General features: G+C 35.1%; 1 protein-coding gene across 2 annotated transcripts in view; it reads left to right on the top strand.

The window, feature by feature from the left end:
* LOC120632529 overlaps positions 1-18,879 on the top strand; it is a 190,885-nt gene extending 172,006 nt beyond the window's left edge. For both annotated transcript variants that reach the window (XM_039902351.1, XM_039902350.1), the window contains 2 exons: positions 12,855-12,940; positions 16,876-18,879. In XM_039902351.1, coding sequence (XP_039758285.1) covers positions 12,855-12,940; positions 16,876-17,410 — 621 coding nt within the window. In that variant the 3' untranslated portion in view covers positions 17,411-18,879. The remainder of the gene's footprint in view (positions 1-12,854; positions 12,941-16,875) is intronic.
* Positions 18,880-19,424: the final 545 nt, after the last annotated feature.

The following is a 19,424-nucleotide window of genomic DNA, read 5'->3' as shown; positions in this document are numbered from 1 at the left end:
TGGAGCACTGGGTTGGTACTCATACAACAAGTGCTCAAAAGGGTACTTACATTGATTAGGAGATATTTATATTTATAGGTTTGATCAATTTTAATTTATAAAATAGTTAATGAGATAATTGTCACAAGCTATGGAATTTTATCCGAAGTAAACGTTATTATTATTATACTTTAAAATCTATCATTTATTTATATACTTTTTTTAGAAATTTTCAACAGTAAAATTATAAAAGATAAAAAAAACTATTAAAAATGTATAAAAAAAACCACACCTCCACGCTTGCGGAGCTTTAGCGGAGCGGAGTACCCAAGCAAACGGCGGTCAGGGCTCCAGAGTGAGGAACCTCCTCAAAATACAAGTCACAAGGACTGCTGCCTTCTGTATCCGACACTTGATCCAACAACCAAGCGAAAGCCTCTTAAGATGTTGGTCGAAGCTTCTATTATTATAAGAAAATTACTCTCACGTCCGTGTACAAAATAAATACATATAATGAGCCAAAACCATATTAATACATACACTTACTCTCTATGTATCTAACATAGAGATTAATACACTTAAATATACATTACATAAATACATATTTGCTCGGGGCGGAGGATTACACCCCAGCAGACGGCCGGGGGTCAGGGCGGCTAAGAAATCGGCGGACTATCCTAGCAGAGTCCAACAACAACACTTTCTGCATCTTGGCTGCCAGTGAGCTGCCACGTAACTTCAGTCGCCTTAGATGGTGTGCTAGGGATTAAACCATTTGCAGATATTATTATATTATTAAATTAATAAGTGATGGGGTTTTTTCCCGACGTTAGACATTACCCACAAATTTTATTCAAGCTGATTGGCATTTGTCTTGTAAAAACCGCTTGTAAAACAGCTTGTAATAACCTATTTGAATAAACGACAGTTTAAGTTTTTGAATAACATGAATAATTGATTGAGTCGTAATGATCTAATATAGAAACTTCGATTAAGGGACGTTGTATCGGATTTCTATATAAAATTATATGCTTGAAAATATGAATTGAATAATTTACGGAATTATGAAGATTTTATTGATTTAATAAATTTACAATACAGGTTTTAACATTCAATCCGGTAACATCTGTGGATATTATGAAAATTAAGCTTAATTTGCTATACTGCGCGAAAAGCAGGAGAATCTGTGTGGTGTAATTTATAATTTCTTCAATCCTTATACTCCACACCAAACGGATCTTCAGCAATGTACCCTCTACGCACGTTTCGCTCCGAAACCGGAGAATCCTCTAATTTCATTAAGTAAAGTGTCTTAACAATTATTCGTGAGCGATTTCGATGTCGCGTAGAAAACGATTGACCTTGGATTGGTATGACCACCATATTACCTAACAGGTTAGCCCATTTCTTAACAGGTGAGTTGCAGTCAAAGGCTAACTTATACATACACACCAATATAATTTGTGAGGCACGCATTTGTTTGTATTAATATTATAATAACTACTTTACATTTTAAAAACTGTATGTACCTACATTCTTGTGAATAAATAAATAAATTTAAAAAAAAAAAAAAAAAAACTTGATATTAAAAAAAAATGCACTAAATTTATTTTTCTATTCTCAAAGGCTTTGGAATCATGCCGTTTTGCCTTTCGCAGAAAAGTAAAAAGTGCAAAGAAACTTCTTTTCTTAATTTAAATAAATACTTGCCTAATTTAAAAAAAAAAAAAAAAAAAAAAACTTGTAAGGGAAAAAAAAGGTTTTCCACAAAGCACGAGATCGACAAGTTCTTCAAGGTCAGGGTCAGATAACAACAAAGATGCACATGTAAAACTTTACAGTTAGTAACAACCATCCTCTAATAAAAAACTCTCTGTGTCCGCATTGCTTGGGATTCATTTAAAAACAATTGAAGGTTTTAATTATAATATGGGCCGTTGATACCGGGGGATATATTCCATCGGTAGATTTAAAAATGGAGGTCCAAAGCATTTAAATGTTTGATTAAAATGTACGTGTGAACTTTGAATTATTTAGGTCAGCTGTCCACTGGGCGCGACCGCGACACGATGCAGTTATAATTATTTGTTTATTAATGTCTCCACTTCTGTCTCTGGACGTCTATAAAGCCAACACGTTATAATTTACACACATTATTAACCGATTTCCTAAACGAGGAGTTACTATTTCAACTGTACAATTACTTTCTTTATACAAGTAGGTAGTTTTCTTGCAGTTTTTAAAAATAAAGATTTCATGGGAATATTCGTAAACAGAGCAGAGAACTCCTTAATGGACTTTAGAAATTGACTAAGCTCCAGTGCTATACGTTAGTTTAATAAACACTGTACTTCTAGGTTTAATTATTTGTAACAAGTTTTTAATATAATTGTCTCTACATAGAAATAAATAATTCTTTTTTAATATCGTAATAAAAGAACAGCTTTACCCTTCGAAAAATTAGTAATCTAAGATAATTAAAGTTTTCGTATAACACATTATGATAAATGTCATAAGTCATATCAGAGCTGGGTTTTAATGTAAATATCGCATCGCAAGCGTTGGTCTAATGGCTTAGTCATGAATAGGAATAGCGGCGGGAAACACAGAAACTTAAGGGATCAGGTGAGAATTTGTTGACGAAGCTTAATGCTATAGAAGTGTCAATAAGGACCCCTATGGTGCAGTATTATGCGAACCCTTAAGGCAAGTAGGATGTGTCTGGTGCGGTGGAAATAATAATAATAATTTTTTTTTTTTTTTATAAATTTTTAATAGTGTTTTTTAATTTATTTTTAAGCATTGTTAATAATTAAAAAAAAAAAAAGAAAAATAATAAATGATAAAAAAAAAATAATAATAATTGACTTTATTGTGTCTCATTTACAACGGATTTTTATAATCTAAGGAACGGTACCAACTGTGTTAGTTAGAAACTGTGTTACAGCTATTAACGCCCACGCCGAAGTTTTGCTTAAATACAAAAAGACTACTAACTAACAAAGAAAAATTAAAATATTACAAATAAAACAATACAAAAATTGTAGGAAGTTTCATTTCTGAATTTACTCTGGTCTGGTCAGGTGGTAGGCTAGTTACTACCCTACCGACAGAAAAGGGCCGCCAAGCGATTAAGTTTTACGGTACGGTAGTCTGAACGAAAACCTATAATTACGAGTATAGGCTTACTATAACTGCTATAGGTAGGTAGGTACTCCTGTCAAGTATGCCGTACCATTTTATATTGCACTATAGCGGACTCTCGCGACTTCGTCCGAATATAAATCAACCTTAAAAGACATGCTGTCGCAGACTTTGTTTAGAACTTTTAAAGGGGGTTTATTTGTCTTACATGATTTTATCGAAACTATAACCGTTTACGCAGCGCGCGCAGCGGTAGCTCTCCAAAAGGGAAAAAACCACACCATTTTTAAAAAAATCTTCATTGATGCTAAGCTCCTATTGGTCTCAGCGTGATGATATAGCCTATAGCCTTTCTCGATAAATGGGCTATCCAACACTGAAAAAAAACTTTAGAATCGGACCAGCAGTTCCTGAGATAATCGCGTTCAAGTAAACAAACAAACAAATTCAGCTTAATATAGTAGTAATATTGCAGTGAAGAGCATACTTGTAGTGGAATCAAACTGATTTCTTTAAGAGACCTATCTCCATCAGTGGACGTCCAATGGTTGAGATAATAACGATGTCCAGTAAACTGAACAGATTCGGAATATTGTCTCTACATAATATATGAATGAATATACTTTAATTGCACACCATAAAAAGTACATAAAAAAAGTATAACAAAACAGCGCTTCATAGCGATTTCTTCCAGTCCACCGGAAGAAATCGCTATGAAGCGCTATAAAATATAATATATGGCGAATAAAAACAAATACAGAAAATAGGTAAATAGCGCATATAAACATATATACCCCTAGAAAATTATTTCATTTAATTAAATATACTCGATAGTGCGTCAGACAAGTTCCAGCCAAGAATAAGTAATACATATAATATACAACAATTATAATCACATCACCTCAACCAATTGACGTCCACTGAGGGACATAGGTCTTTTGTAGGGAGTTCCACAATACACGGTCCTGGGCCGCTTGTCTCCAGCGGCTCCCAGCTACTCGCCTCATGTCGTCTGTCCACCTCGTTGGGGGCCGACCTACGCTGCGCTTACCGGTGCGGGGTCGCCATTTCAGCACCTTAAGACCCCAATGTCCATCGGTTCTCCGAGCCATGTGCCCCGCCCATTGCCACTTCAGCTTCGCGACTCGCTGAGCTATGTCGGTAACTCTAGTTCTTCTACGGATCTCCTCGTTTCTGATTTGATCACGTAGAGATAGTCTTAAAATAGCTCTCTCCATCACCCGCTGAGTGACTCTGAGCCTTCTTATGAGGCCCATAGTTAGCGACCATGTCTCTGATCCGTAAGTCATCACTGGCAACACGCATTGTTCGAAGACTTTAGTCTTCAGGCAGTGGGGGATTTTGGACGAGAAGATGTCACGATGTTTCCCGAACGCTGCCCATCCAAGTTGGATTCGGCGGTTCACCTCTTTCTCAAAATTGGACTAACTACATATAAATACAACAATACTTGCAGCTAAATACATATGAATAAATAAACACATACCTACTTATATATACCTACTTTAGATCGAATAGATTAAGAAGGCAGCCGATATAAAAAGATAAAATCAAGCCACATTATGAACTTTAGGCGACCAAACTAGGTAAATAGTCGATAATATTATGAATATTGATGAAGGGAGAGAAAATCGTTATCCAAATATTATAAGAAATAGCTACCTACTAATAAATTACCTATCGAAATGCTTTCTATAAAACGTGATCGATTAAAATAACTAAATCCCGACTTTAGCATATAAAAAAATTGTACTATTTAAAAAAAACGAATTTTCGCCGATCTTGAAAATAATGAATGAATGAATGAATGAATGAATGAATGAATGAATGAATGAATGAATGAATGAATACACTTTTATTGTACACCACATAACATAACAAATTAAAAGTAAAAATTTAACAAAAGGTAGTATATATTTAGCATATATTTTATACTCTCTCAATCGGACTGTCGCTTACGAGTAAACCATCGAAATGAGATTCTCTATATGAAATCCACAAATCATACTTTGTTGAACCCATTTGTTTTTTGACAGCAGTCAGTGAATGAACAAGTTTTATTTCGCTTTTATTTATTTAATTTTTATTCCACTGCTAGGTTAGCCCTCTGCTGCAATCTCACTTGCTGTTAAGTGAGATTGCAGCCGAGGGCACAAGATATGCAGTCTAAGATGGTAACGAAGTAACCAGTTAGGGGCATAGCAGTTATATTAAATCCGAAGCCCTAATCAGTTTCTACGCGACATCGTAACGGAAAGCTAAATCGTAGGTAGGGTGAAACCAGACCCGACCAGGGAAAATTCAGAAATAATAGATTACCAAACTAAAACTTTTGGGATCGAACTCGTGAGCTCTCACTTAGAACCACATCGCTGTGCCAGGGGGGTCGTCAAAAATTATACGTTTATAATATGTAAGTGTTCGACATAAGTATTTCCGAGCGGTAAATCGAGATATTAATTTAAAAGCCATTTAGCTAAAACAAATCCCAAAATGGTGTTAAATCGGAGGCGGAAGAGAGTTAACCCGCTAACCGCTCCAGGACTGTGCCATTAAATGTTTATTATAATAATATTATCTCATGTTTAACTGCATTTTTATGATCCTCACTTAGAATAACACCAGTTGTATCAACTATATACTGAGTTAAGCTGTAAAAGTTTAAGGCGATGCGCAGACGAAGATTTTTCCTAAGTTTTTTTTTTTTTGTTGACGTAGTAGGCAGCGACCTTGCTTCCTGAGTCCAAGGTCGTGGGTTCGATTCCTACAACTGGAAAATGTTTGTGTGATGTAAATGAATGTTTTTCAGTGTCTGGTATTTAATTTATTTCTGAAGAAAGAGGATACAAACACTATTTTGGAGGCGATCCGTAACGTCCGAGGTAACTCCTATTTATCTCATATTGTGTGCTTAGCGTGACGAAACTTTTGCACTACGCCTTTTAGCCCCTGAGTGTAATTTAACCTGGTGGTAAGTAATGATGTAATCTTAAATGATAGCGGGCTTACCCATGAGGGAGTATGGCATTTAAATTCCACCCACAAACCGTTTTTTACGCGACATCGTACCGGAACGCTAAAGCTTAGAGAGAGGCAGACAAACAGACAGATAGACAGACAAAAATGAAAAAAAGAAAACAAAACTTTTTGCTTCAGCATCGATTTTATAGATATACACAATATGAGATAAAAAAGCTTGGGTGTGAACAATTACTCTAACCAGGTCGCTTCTTAAATATTTTCTAATGACAAAGTGAGATGGTGATAACAAAAAGAACACCCGGCTAAGTTTGTTGTGGGCTTCTTCTTAGACCAGGGCGCGTTTGGAACCCTCGTAGCTTTAGTTTTAAGTTTACGATTGTAGTTATCGCCATCACTACTCACTGCTATGTACACATTTTTTATATAATCAGCGAATTAAAAGTGCCATCTATGTGCCCATTTTGAATAAAGAAATATTTGACTTTGACTTTGACTTTGATCGGCCCTCCAAAAAATTTTCACAAAACAGCCGCGGACGATATGACTTTAAAAAATCTTACTTACCCCACCCTAGACCAGAATCTGGGTCCACGCCCAATAAGCTATTGTCCCTCAGTTATTAAATAAAGCAGTTCAATGCGCTACAACCCGCCACTATACTATACCTGTGTATTTCGCTGTAATATGCACTTACGAAACATCTATAGAAAATATCTAAGACCATTGTCCAGTGAAGGTATTTACAAATAATTTTCCCCTACACAAGTATGCAGTGCTGTCGTACGCGGAATTCATACTAAATCATAATATTGCGAGATATGGATCCAGTTCGATGTTTAAGTATACGTACCTGTTTTATAAATTTAAAATGCATATAAAAAATTTCGGAACCGACAGGATTTGAACCTGCGACTCTCTGGCAATCGCGGCCTGAAAAAAAGTAGATCGAAACTGCAACGCTTCCTACTACATGACGCTACAGTCGCTATAAGACTGATGTGAAAGGCGTATACTAATTTTGGCACAGCCGTAGCTTAATTTGAGAAAGCGCTCAGACCGCGATTGCCAGAGAGTCGCAGGTTCAAATCCTGTCGGTTCTGAAATTATTTAAATGCATTTTAAATTTATAAAATTGATGATAATTCCTCCAAAGGAGGATAAAAACTGATAAAAATTATAAAATGTCAAGTATACCTACTTCTGTTGCAACTGACTTATTTCATCGGTGTTTACGCATACAATTCTTTCTTCTCCGTTTATATCAGATTTATGGTTTTATAGAAGGTCTGCTGAAACCGTTTTCCTTTGCGGACTTAAAAATATAAAAAAATAAAATATATAAATATACCACGACAATACACACATCGCCCCAAGGTTGCAAGCTTGTGTTATGGGTACTAAAATGACTGATAAATAATTTTATGAATAATATACATAAATACTTATAAAATACAGATAAACACCCAGACACTGAAAAAAAAATCATGTTCATTAGAGAAACATTTTCCAGTTGTGGGAATCGAACCCACGGCGTTGGTCTCAAAAGCAGGGTTGCTGTCCACTGCGCCAATCGGCCGTCAGCAGACTGCAAGGTGTTTGTACAAAATGTTGTCGGCAAGATCTGAAAAGCTTGGTGATTAAGTAGGGATATCACAGAATGACTCTCTTGTTAAGAACTACAAATAGCTGTTTGAATTATAAAATAACTGAAAACACTTTAAGGGGGCCCAGCTCGTATCCCAGCACGCACCTCTAACTTTCCTAAGTTATGAGCGTTTTAAGTAATTAAAATATCAACGGTGAAGGAAAACATCGTGAGCAAACGTGCATGCCTGCCATATATAATGTTCTCAAAGGTGTGTGAGTCCACCAATCCGCACTGGGCCAGCGTGGTGGACTAGGGCCTGAACCTCTTCTCATTGTGGGAGGAGACCCGTGTCCTGTAATGGGTTTATGTGATGATAATAATGACGTTTTTTTACTCTACTTTAAGTTAGTCCTTGACTGGAATTTCACCGAACCATCAACCACGCCCGGTTAACGGGCTAACCATAATAGATTAAACTAAACCTAATCGGTTTCCATGCGACATCGTACTGGAACGCTTGACCGCTTAGCGGCACACCTTTTCGGTAGGGTAGTAACTAGTTAAGGCGGAAACATCCCACCAGAGAAAATTCAGGAATCATAAATTCCTAAATTCCCCTACCGGGAATCGAACCCTGGACCTCCAACTTAAAATCACAGCGCTCAACGCTGCGCCAGGGTGATTGCCATACGAAATTCTAGAAAGTTACGAAGTCCTACTGGTTAAGAATAAAAACTTGTAGTTGACTTCGCCAACTCAATTTGACATCGTAACGCGGTTTCAAAATATTGACACAATATTGAAATGTCATGTTGAAGTCAGCACGGATTAGTCAGAGCCTTTGTCTCCGCATGACATATGGTATTGCAGCGCGCAAGCCTCGACTTTACAACGATCGTGAGATCATATATCTCGGAATATTGTCCAATCTACATCCTAGACCGAAAATCCTGTTAGACCTTTCAATAAATCAATAAAGCATTCCAACCTAAGTACTTTTCGACGAGAAATGTGGGGGTAATTTGGGAATTTGTTTTCTCTGATCTGGTGGGAGGCTTTGGTCGTGCCTAGTTACCACCCTAATGACAAAGACGTGCCGCCACGTTATTGAGCTGGTACGATGCTGCGATAGATTTTGTTTTTAAACTCATACTTTAATATAACAGCTAGATAAAGAAATACTTCTTACACAGTTTATTTTTTTTTTTTATTACTATTAATAAATTATTTTTTATGTCTAAAAATTCAAAATTCAAAAATTCTTAATTCATGTAGGCATATCACTGGCACTTATGAAGCGTTCATACAAAAATGTTTACATAATTGTAAGGGGATGGTGATAACTTCGTTCGCCAACTTAACCCTAAAGCTACGAGTACGAAGGGTTCCAAACGCACCTTAGTCTACGAAGACCCCACAACAAACTTAGCCGGGTAATTTTTTGTTATAACCATCTCACAGTAAATTAATATTAAGCTATGAAGTTAGAGCAGTTCACACCCACGCTTTTTTGTACTTTAAGTAATCCTTAACATTATAATGCATAACATTCCAAATAAAATCGGTTTTCTTATCACATCTAGATATCTTTTAAACTAAAAATAATATTATATTATAAATCTTATCTTATATTAATATACGGAGCTGAAGACTTTGTTTGGTTGTTTATTTAAACGCAATGATCAAAGGAACTACTGGTCCGATTTGTTGAAATTATCTCAGTGTTGGATAGCGCATTTATCGAGAAAAGCTATAGGATATACTCGTATATCATCACGCTAAGATCAATAGGAGCATAGCACCAATGAAAAGTATTTCAAAATCGGGTTTGTTTTTTCTTTTGGAGCTTTTGTCTGCGTGCGCTGCGTATACGGTTAACGTTTCGATAAAATCATGTACGACATAGTTGTTCCTCTTAAAAAGTTCTAAAAAAAAGTCCGGGACAGCATATGACTTTCTTTTAAAGGTTAAGGTATACGCGGATGAAGTCGCGAGGGATCGTGATAAAAATGATAAAATTACCTCAGCCATACCTTCATATACTTCATTGTTTATTGAATTTCCTTAAAATGTATCACTATAGAAATTGCTGTCCCATTGTTGTCATAATTCATTAAATAAACTGTTCATGGTTCAGCTACTAGAAAGTTGACATTGTAATCTATGCATACAACATTACTACAGCTGTAACTATGCTCTCCTAGTACATAAATGCACACGTGTCTAACATCGCATAAAGAATTCATTTCATCACCTTGCTTTTTGTAATGAAAACAATTTATTTGTTTGAACACAGAAGTAATGACGACAAGTGAAACGTGACGATCAAGTAAAGTGCTGCCTTCTTTAGAAGCCATCTATAGTCCAATTTCAACGGTATATTTTTGGTTGCACCCAGATTTTAGTGAGAGAGCAGTGTCATTTACATATAAAGTAGCAAATTCATTTCGACCAATTTGTCTCTATGAGGTAAATTAAGCATACCATTTAGTCTGTCCTGCAAGCTATGGACACCGCCCGCGCAGCTTCGAAACTCGTTGAGGTCTGTTGGTAATTCTGGGATTTTGTAATTATGTACTCCGAACTTTGACCCTCTAAATGACTGAGTCTAAACTTGGTTGTGGGGGGGTAAAAACCGCCCCCTTTCGTATTTTATTTATTTATTTATTTATACTCTTTATTTGTAGAATACATCAAGTTCAGAAAAACAAACAAAAGAACAGACACTTCAAGTTCGTAGTAGGATACCAAAGGATACCAAAGTTCTACTAAAAATATACATATATATTCTTACATATTCTAAGGTTTCCGCCTTTGGACCAACTATGGTATAGTATGATTTCACTTTCCTTCAAATATTTGAGGCCCAAATAGAGTAGTATTACCACAGTATTTTAAACAATACTTGTAGAGATTTTTATGGAAATTTCGGTTATATATTGTACCTATGTTACTTCATAAAATTTAAATAAAAATCCCTTCCCTACTAATATTATAAATGTCAATGGAAGTTTGTTTGTTACGCTTTCACGCAAAAACTACTTAAACGATCCTCATGAAACTTTGTACACATATTCTTGAAAGTGTTAGAAGTAATAGGATATTTTTTATTCCGACATTAAGCTCGGTTCCTTTGGGAGAGGAGATGAAAGTGTTTGACGATTTTACACCATAACTCCGACAAATTATAACCGATTTAAATAATTATTTTTGTACTATAGAGGTTATAATATGTGTTTAATTTTGCTTATGCTATGGTTGGAGATAGAGGACAGAACTCCTCAGCGAACAGCAGCAAACCCCTCATTTAAGACTTAGCGATACTAAATACTTTAATTTTATAAGATCTACAACTAAATTTAATGCCACATCAAAAAACAAAATCGAACGCAGACGAAGTCGCGGGCAACAGCTAGTATAAAATAAATAAAATAAACTAATATAAACGTTAATAAGCGTAAATGTGGAATATAATAAAATCATACTTTTAGGATATCGCTAAGTATAGAATGTCAGTTCTGGCTCATTTTACCCTAATCCTGGCAGAGAACGCTACTTAGCGATAAGGCCGCCTTTTGTGTTCTACTTCCGTATTTGTATTATTCTTTTTTTTCCCTAACTTCATAGTAGTGTACAAATAAAGTAGTGTTGCCCAAATGCAAGAACAAGACGAGACTTAGCCAGTCTTGGTCTTGGTCTTGCGCCAATACACCTGGTCTTGGTCTTGGTCTTGGTCTTGCGCTCCCAGTCTTGGTCTTGGTCTTGGTCTTGCAGCAAGAGTCTTGCAAGTCTTGCAATTACCTATTAGTCTATTACTATTTATTAAAGTTTACTTTAAATCTTAGAAAAACGTATTAGAATTGGAACATTGTGAGCTTGAATTAACATAGCCATAGTAAAGATCAAGCAGATTAATAAATAACTGAAGATTTGATAAGAAATTCGAAAAATCAACTGACCTATATGTCTATATAGTAAATACTTACTCTCATCATCTCTCTCAGAGATATTCGAACACTTTTTTGCTATTTTTTCTTGTAAAAACTTAAGAAATATAATGACTAAATGTACAATAATAGTACCTAAGTAATTAGTTTAAAACCATATAAGTAATCAATATTATAATTACTTACTAGAATGAATTATTATGACATCTACTACCTATCCTCACCATTTTATCCTAATCATAATACTACTTGCGTGATCAGTATAATGTATTCATTTTCATTCTAAGCACTCTGAAACTTATTTATTCTTTGGAACACCTGTAGGTACTCTTAAAATTCGAAATTATTTTGCATGAATAGTGTCAAATGTTATGATTTCGGCGCGGCGGCAACGATTGTTTTAGATTTCAAAAGAAGCCGCCGGCGCGTGTATCATAACCATGTACTTCCGAAAAGCGGCAAATTTCTTTGAGAAGTAAGTACAAAACCTTTGATGCCGCATTATCAAAGTGCCGATGGTTAAAACATAACTATGCATGCACTCAGTTTGATTTTAATAGATATTTTTTTATTCGCTATGTTTATGGTATTAGTCGTAATGCGCATAGGTCCAGTTTTTCATATTCTTTGATATAGTTTTTTGCGTCTCATAGAATTCCTAAGCGTACCTACCTACCTATACACCGAACTGTTACACCTAACTACTCCGTGAAATAGCGCTAAGTCCTAGCTGCAAGACGCAAGAGTCTTGCAGGCTATGTCTTGTTCTTGCTCAAGTCTTGCACGGTCAGTCTTGGTCTTGGTCTTGCTAAAAATACGCGGTCTTGTTCTTGGTCTTGGTGTTGCAAAAACGCAAGAACAAGACCAAGACTGCAAGACCAAGACTGAATTTGGGCAACACTAAAATAAAGAGTGACCAGAGCAGAGAAAATTCAGAAATTATAAATTCCCAACTAGGGACCTCCTACTTGAATTCACAGCGCACACCGTTGCGCCAGGGAGGTCGTCACTAACAGTCCAGGGCTACCTTGTTGAGGAAAGGTGTCTCGGGTTCTTGATCGTCTGGGCTTCCATATAAGGTCCTAAGTTAGTGACCATATTTTGGAGCCATAGGTTGGCAACGGGTACACGTACTGTTCGATATTATGTTAAACCCTAAAACAGTATAACAGCAGGTATCGTTCTCATTGCAGGTGCTGTGCGGGGCAGTGGCGGGCGCAGGCGACGTGATGGGCAACGCGAGCCGCGTGCGCCGCGCTCCACATGCGCACCGCGTGCTGTACGTATATCACCAGTACCTACCACCAGCACCTACCACCAGCACCTACCACCATCACCTACCACCATCACCTACCACCAGCACCTACCACCAGTACCTACCACCAGTACCTACCACCAATACCTCTACCAGTTTCCACTACCAGTATCTACCACCATTACTGTTAATTACCTACTAACAGTAGGTACCTATATATTATATTTATTTATATTTAAATATATTTATTTAAATGCACATCGTCACCTAGCCACAAAGTAAGCGTAGCTTGCGTTATGGGTACTAAGAGGACTGATGAATTTTTATAAATACTTATAATATACATATAAACACCTAAACGCTGAAAAACATTCAAGTTCATCTCACAAACATTTTCCAGTTGTGGGAATCGAACCAACGGCCTAGGGCTTAGAAAGCAGGGTCGCTGCCCACTGCGCCAATCGGCCGTCGACAATCTATCACTAATACTAAGGAATAAAAGTCAAACAGGAACTTTATCGTTTAAGTGATATGAGATCATAGTGATAACCACAAGCAATATTACAAAAATTTCATTTATAATATTTCATGATTCGTGGTCAACGATGTCAATTTTATAGTTCAATTTTAGATATTTTCATCTAATTATAAAAAATAATGTACAGTCAAAGGTCTCATACCCATCATTACAAAAAAAATTGAATTATTGAATTTGCGCAAACAAAAAACATAACAAGTATTATTTAACGAGTAATCGAGCGTAAACAATAATGTTTGTAAATGAAAATGCAAGTTTCTAGTTGTTAATGATTCTTTTAACCGATTTCTAAATTATAATATGAAAGTGTCCGCCGCCTAGTTGGTCGCATTAAAATTTAACGAGGATCTTGTTAATATCTTCGGAGATAAACAACGGAACGAAATGAAAGTCAATAGTTAAAACCAAACAGGATGATAGTAACACTATTGAATTAATGAATGAATGTACACCACAGAGAAAATTCACAGAGATACATATACAATAGCACAATAAGGTAGAAGGTACAATTTGGCGGCCTTATTGCGATCTCTTCCAGGCAACCAAAGGCATACGAGAATGCTATAGGTAATTGGCGAATTGTACAACATATATATAAGTTAAATATTGTCATTTAAGATACAAAATATAATATTATTCCATACATATATACAAACAGATAAACATACAAATAATCTACTATAAATGCGTAATATAAAAATAATAACTAAATTAAAAAAAAATGATTTGAATGCATATGTTATTGCTGATGATATCGAAACTATATTTATATTGCTGAAAAGAGCTGTACGTTCAATTTATAAACTTAAATCACGCGAATCCCTCCGTGAGCAGTTTAAAAAAAAGGTATACTTACTGTAGCTCCACAATATATTCATAATAATATAGTATTTGTAAGACAACATATTAGTCTTTATAAACAAAAAGTGGGATATAAACAGTCGACTTACAAGAGATGGTCATAAATTAGTGACATCTGCATATCGTCTGCGAAAGGTTCAGATGTAATTCGTGGGATTGAGTATACGCTTTTATAATATGATTCCTAAGGTAATTTTGGACCTACCAATGCATTAGTTTAAAAAATTTATTAAAACACATTTATTACAGCAAGGTTACTATACAATTGATGAATTTCTTAATGACAAGGTTGCTTGGAAGCATCCGGCTCCGCTCATCTCTCACAAGATATTAATGTTAAAATTTAAAATGTAAATTGTTGATGTTGGAAAAGCTGCTGAGTTTCTTGCCGGCTTCTGCTCGGTAGAATCTGCTTTCCGAACTGGTGGTAGAGTCACTACAAACAGAGAGACTTGGAAGGAAAGAGACCTCAAAGACGTAGCCCGATTCGTTGGTCGGATCAAATCCAAGTGAAATGGCACAAAATCGTCCAAAAAGTTGTAAGTGGAAGGGGTCACGACCCTCAGCAATGAGACCCGTAAACTACCGCTATGCAAATAGATCAACATGCCGATCTTTTGCTGTATGAAAAGCAAAAGCAAATCTATCTCACGGGAGCCGTCAGTTTTTCCGGGATATAAAGTAAATTTGAATCTAGAATCTATACATTACAATCCATTACAACTGATCCATTATAGTCAGTACTAAAATTAGTCACTACGCAATTAAGCAATAATTTGCGGTAGCGTTGCCCTGAGCTTATCGAGCTACTTACCTAATGAAAATGTTTTTATCTTTACTGTTTATATTGATCATTCGTTAAGTCTTGTTCGTTTAAGATACTCATTTTATCCATCTCCAATACCTGTTTTATTTAATTAAGTGCTTACTAGATGTCATTTAATTTTTTTTTTATGAACACAAGCTCATTTGCATTACAGCTTCTCCTGCTCTTATCTGAAATCAGTAAATATGTTATGTGCCCATTAAACTTACTGTTTACAACATACGCTTGCATAATATTTGGATTTCTTTATCGAGAAGCATTTTATACACGCGAATTTATGTCAAGAATTCAAAAAAACTTGCTAATGTAACAGTAAGTCATACCGACTTACTGTTATTTATTTTAAACTATTTTCAAGATGTCTATAGAGATTTTCTATAAAGACCATTAACGCAATAATTTTTTAGCTCATCAAAAATCCAAGAGGATATTCTGATATATTTGATGTCTAATGATCCCATTTCGTGACAAACATGCGACCTGCATAGGAACCGCCTTAAGTCTTGATAACTTGCATAAAACTGGTATCAAAGTACGGTTACTTAAAGCATACCAGTAAACATTATTTATTAATAATTTTAGTATTTAGTTTATGATTTAACTTTTCTTATTAAAAATATATACATACTTGTTCTTTACTATTGAATTATCTGTAATTTCGTGTACTACTTAAGTAGGCTGGTAAAGAAAACTTCTTTTATTGTTTTCATTATATATTCATGCTAAACTGCCATTTGCAGCTTGAGTATAATTTTATAGGGCACGTTTGGAACACTCGCAACTTTAGTTTTATAATAATTTATTTTACAAGAATGTAGGTACATACAGTTTTTAAAATGTAAAGTAGTTATTATAATATTTATACAAACAAATGCGTGCCTCACAAATTATATTGGTGTGTATGTAATACATGTATCTAATGGTGCCATTTAAAATCTACTGTCCCTGATTTAGGTAAAAACCTGTATTACAGACGACATTGCTCTCCTTAAATTGTTGTTTCGATGATTGAGTGTATGATTGTGCGTATGTGAGTTTGCGTCGCGTAGGTAATTGTGCTCGCGTATATGTTTGCTTATACAAGATAATTATTATATTAAGTTATATATACATATATAAATTTGTTTTGCAGGTGTATGTGTGTGTTTGTATGTGCGTGTGTGTGTGTGTGTGTTATTTATTTATTTATTATTTATTTATTATTGTGAACACAAAAAATTGATCAGCCATTTCTGGCGTACAACATATGAATACAACTGAGGTTGATATAAAATCAGAATTACAGCATGAATTATTTTGGTCAGCCGTTTGGCGCAGTGAGCAGCGCCCCTGTTACCTGAGTCCAAAACCGGGTCCAAAGTGGGTTCGATTACCACAACTGGAAAAATCTTTGTGTTATGAATGTTTTTCAGTGTCTGGGTAATATAAAATCTGTAAGTTATAAGTATTTATGTGTATTATATTGATAATAATAATCATTAGCTATCTTAGTACCACACAGAAGCTACCTTACTTTGGAGCTGGATAGGAAGGGTGTATTGTCGTAGTATTATTATTTTTTTAATGCTAAAGTGCATCAGAATCCTTTGACTTTAGTCTTACAGCAAAATAAATACGCTTATGTCATATAGAATAAAGCTGGCCTTGTCTACAATTAAAGAGTAATTAGAATAGACAAATAACTATTAATGAGGCTACTAAAACATTAAAGTAAGTGTTTATATCTAATTCCAGGACGGACGAGGAACTAGACGCGACGGCGGCGTGGAAACGCTCGCACTGGCGCGAAATGCAAACAATCTTAAGGAAGGAAGGTTCCAATCGGGACGTCGAGTGCTGTCCCTCGATACCAGAAATGGTCGCCAAGAAAGGCGGCCGAACCCCCACCGGCCTCTATGTAGAACTTTACGAGGACGGTGAGAATAAACAAAGGCTCTATGAGCTGTCCTGCGCCCCTGGCGTAGTTGACAAACCTTGCCGGTTCGTCGACGCAAGGCTTTACAACCAATCCAAGTGCGTTCAGAAGTACTCCTACTCCTACGCCCTGGTTAGGTACTCCTCAGCCACCGAAATGCCTCTAGGGCATCGGCCGGAAGGACACTTTTCTGTGCCAGGTTCCGGGGGTTGGTCCATGGACTATGTTATAGTGCGTGCGGGTTGTGAGTGTCAAATTACGCCGCCGAAAAGAAAAAGTGCCCATAGGAAGAGAATGGAGAGACATAGGCAGAGGAAGAGGAACAGACGGTTAGAAGAGGACGACGATACTTGACGTGTTTAGTGTCTATCCAGTGGACTTTGAACAAATTGCGGAATTCCCGAACTTAGTTTTTAATAGGTCAGCCGTGGCATCTGAATCATGTGACCACTTCAGTTAAATTCAAATTCCTCAGTGCAGTCAACGACTCCCATTTTATTATAATGGTCCACCATATCGAATAAGTGTTAATAATTTCATTAGTTTTTGCAGACTAACTTTAGTAATTGTTAAACTACAATTGTGGACAAAATTCTCAAATAGATACAAATGCCGCTTGAAAATACACTGCAAAAGGTTCAATGTTTCAATAAAAACAACGATCAAAATCAGTATTAACAACATATTACGTATTAAATTTTAAAAAAATACTTATTGTACTTTATTTTTCAGTGGTTTCATATTATTACAACCATGCATTCAATAATTATTACTAAGGAAAAATTCAATACAATATGTTATCTTCATAAACACACATTTAAAAGTTTCGAGAGGTTTGAGGCTCAAACATCCTTACTGATCGTTTTACGCCCGAATACTTTCAAGAACATCCTTAGTCACATCCGATGCTGCGGCTGCTTAGCCTTAACGAATGTTACCGATGCGACCGAGTGAGCTTGGTCGTTTACATTTATCGGTAGTATTGACTATTGCGATGTATTTATTTTGGATATTTTCGTCTATTTAATACGCTTCTTGTCTTGTGGATTTACCTATGGTATTACGAAATAGTGCCTTCACTTTGTGCCTTATCTACTATTAGCATTTGCGAGAACGTGAATATAAGCTTAAGAATTTTGTAATCTGCCACATCTAATATTTCACATACATGAACATTAAGATTGTGTAATATTATTTCATATTTGTGTAGTAGCTGCAACTGTAAATTGTTTTAAAAATGAGCAACGTGAAATTTATTTAAAAATAGAATATTTTGAAAGCATGCTGTACTGCAATAACTAAACTCTATATTGGCAAACTAATAAGGGTAATTTATAATATTGCATAATAAATACTTATTTTGAATATTAGGCCATTTTTAAAGAGATTGCAATAAAGGATTGAAAATTAAGACACCCTTGGCTAAAATTTTGTTGTAGTCTAATGTTGATAAATTTCTCATAAGCTAAAACTAAGCATCGATACTGACTCTAGATAAAATCAGAGAAAATGTTGTCCTTGAAACCTTAATATATATTATATTAAATAAAGTTACCGAGATATTACAATTATTTAAGTACTATCTAGGCACACAGCGTATTCTAAAGTGGCCACTACGCTGAACAAAGATTAGACAAACTTGGTGATAAATTATTATCACAACATTAATTATTATTTCATTCATTTTTGAAAAGCATTATAGCAAATTGATTGATAAAATAAAAATAATTTTGCAGTCGGATTGTATAAGACAGAAATGAGGATCGAATGATCAAATTGTGTAATTTTAGAGATTTATATCGATAATTATTTATAATTTAATAGAATTCTAAATATTTTTCATAATTTGGGTTAATCTATCGATTTGAAAAAAATCATGCAATTTTGCACTTAATATTTAAAAATACGCAATCAACGATGCCATTTTTTTTTGCTGATATTCACATCGTTTGTCTAACCTTTGTGAAGCGTACTACTATTTTACTTAAAATTCGATACACAGTTAATGCTCTCTTCTCATCTAAAAAATAAGAATATTTATTCAAAAGTAACATTTTTATAATATTTTAAATGTATGTACTGTACTTTCTTCGTAGCTGTAAGCGTCGAGTCAAAGATCTGTATTATTTTCTATTTTGTAATACTTTTATTGTATTTAATGAAAAAATCTAGTTGTAAGAGTTTATTCGTTTATTTATATACTATGTAATACGAGGTATTCCGATATTTGTATGGATATAAGTTTATGTAGAGTCGCTTTCAAAACAAAATGTATATAATTATCACAATAGTATTATGGACTGAGATTATTACGTGCATTTAATAATATGCGAACAATTTTTTTAATTTTTTACACAATTTCTACAAA

The sequence above is a fragment of the Pararge aegeria genome, chromosome 20 (genome assembly GCF_905163445.1).
Source record: "Pararge aegeria chromosome 20, ilParAegt1.1, whole genome shotgun sequence".
Taxonomy (NCBI): Eukaryota; Metazoa; Arthropoda; class Insecta; order Lepidoptera; family Nymphalidae; genus Pararge; species Pararge aegeria.
This window is presented reverse-complemented; position numbering and strand designations above follow the sequence as displayed.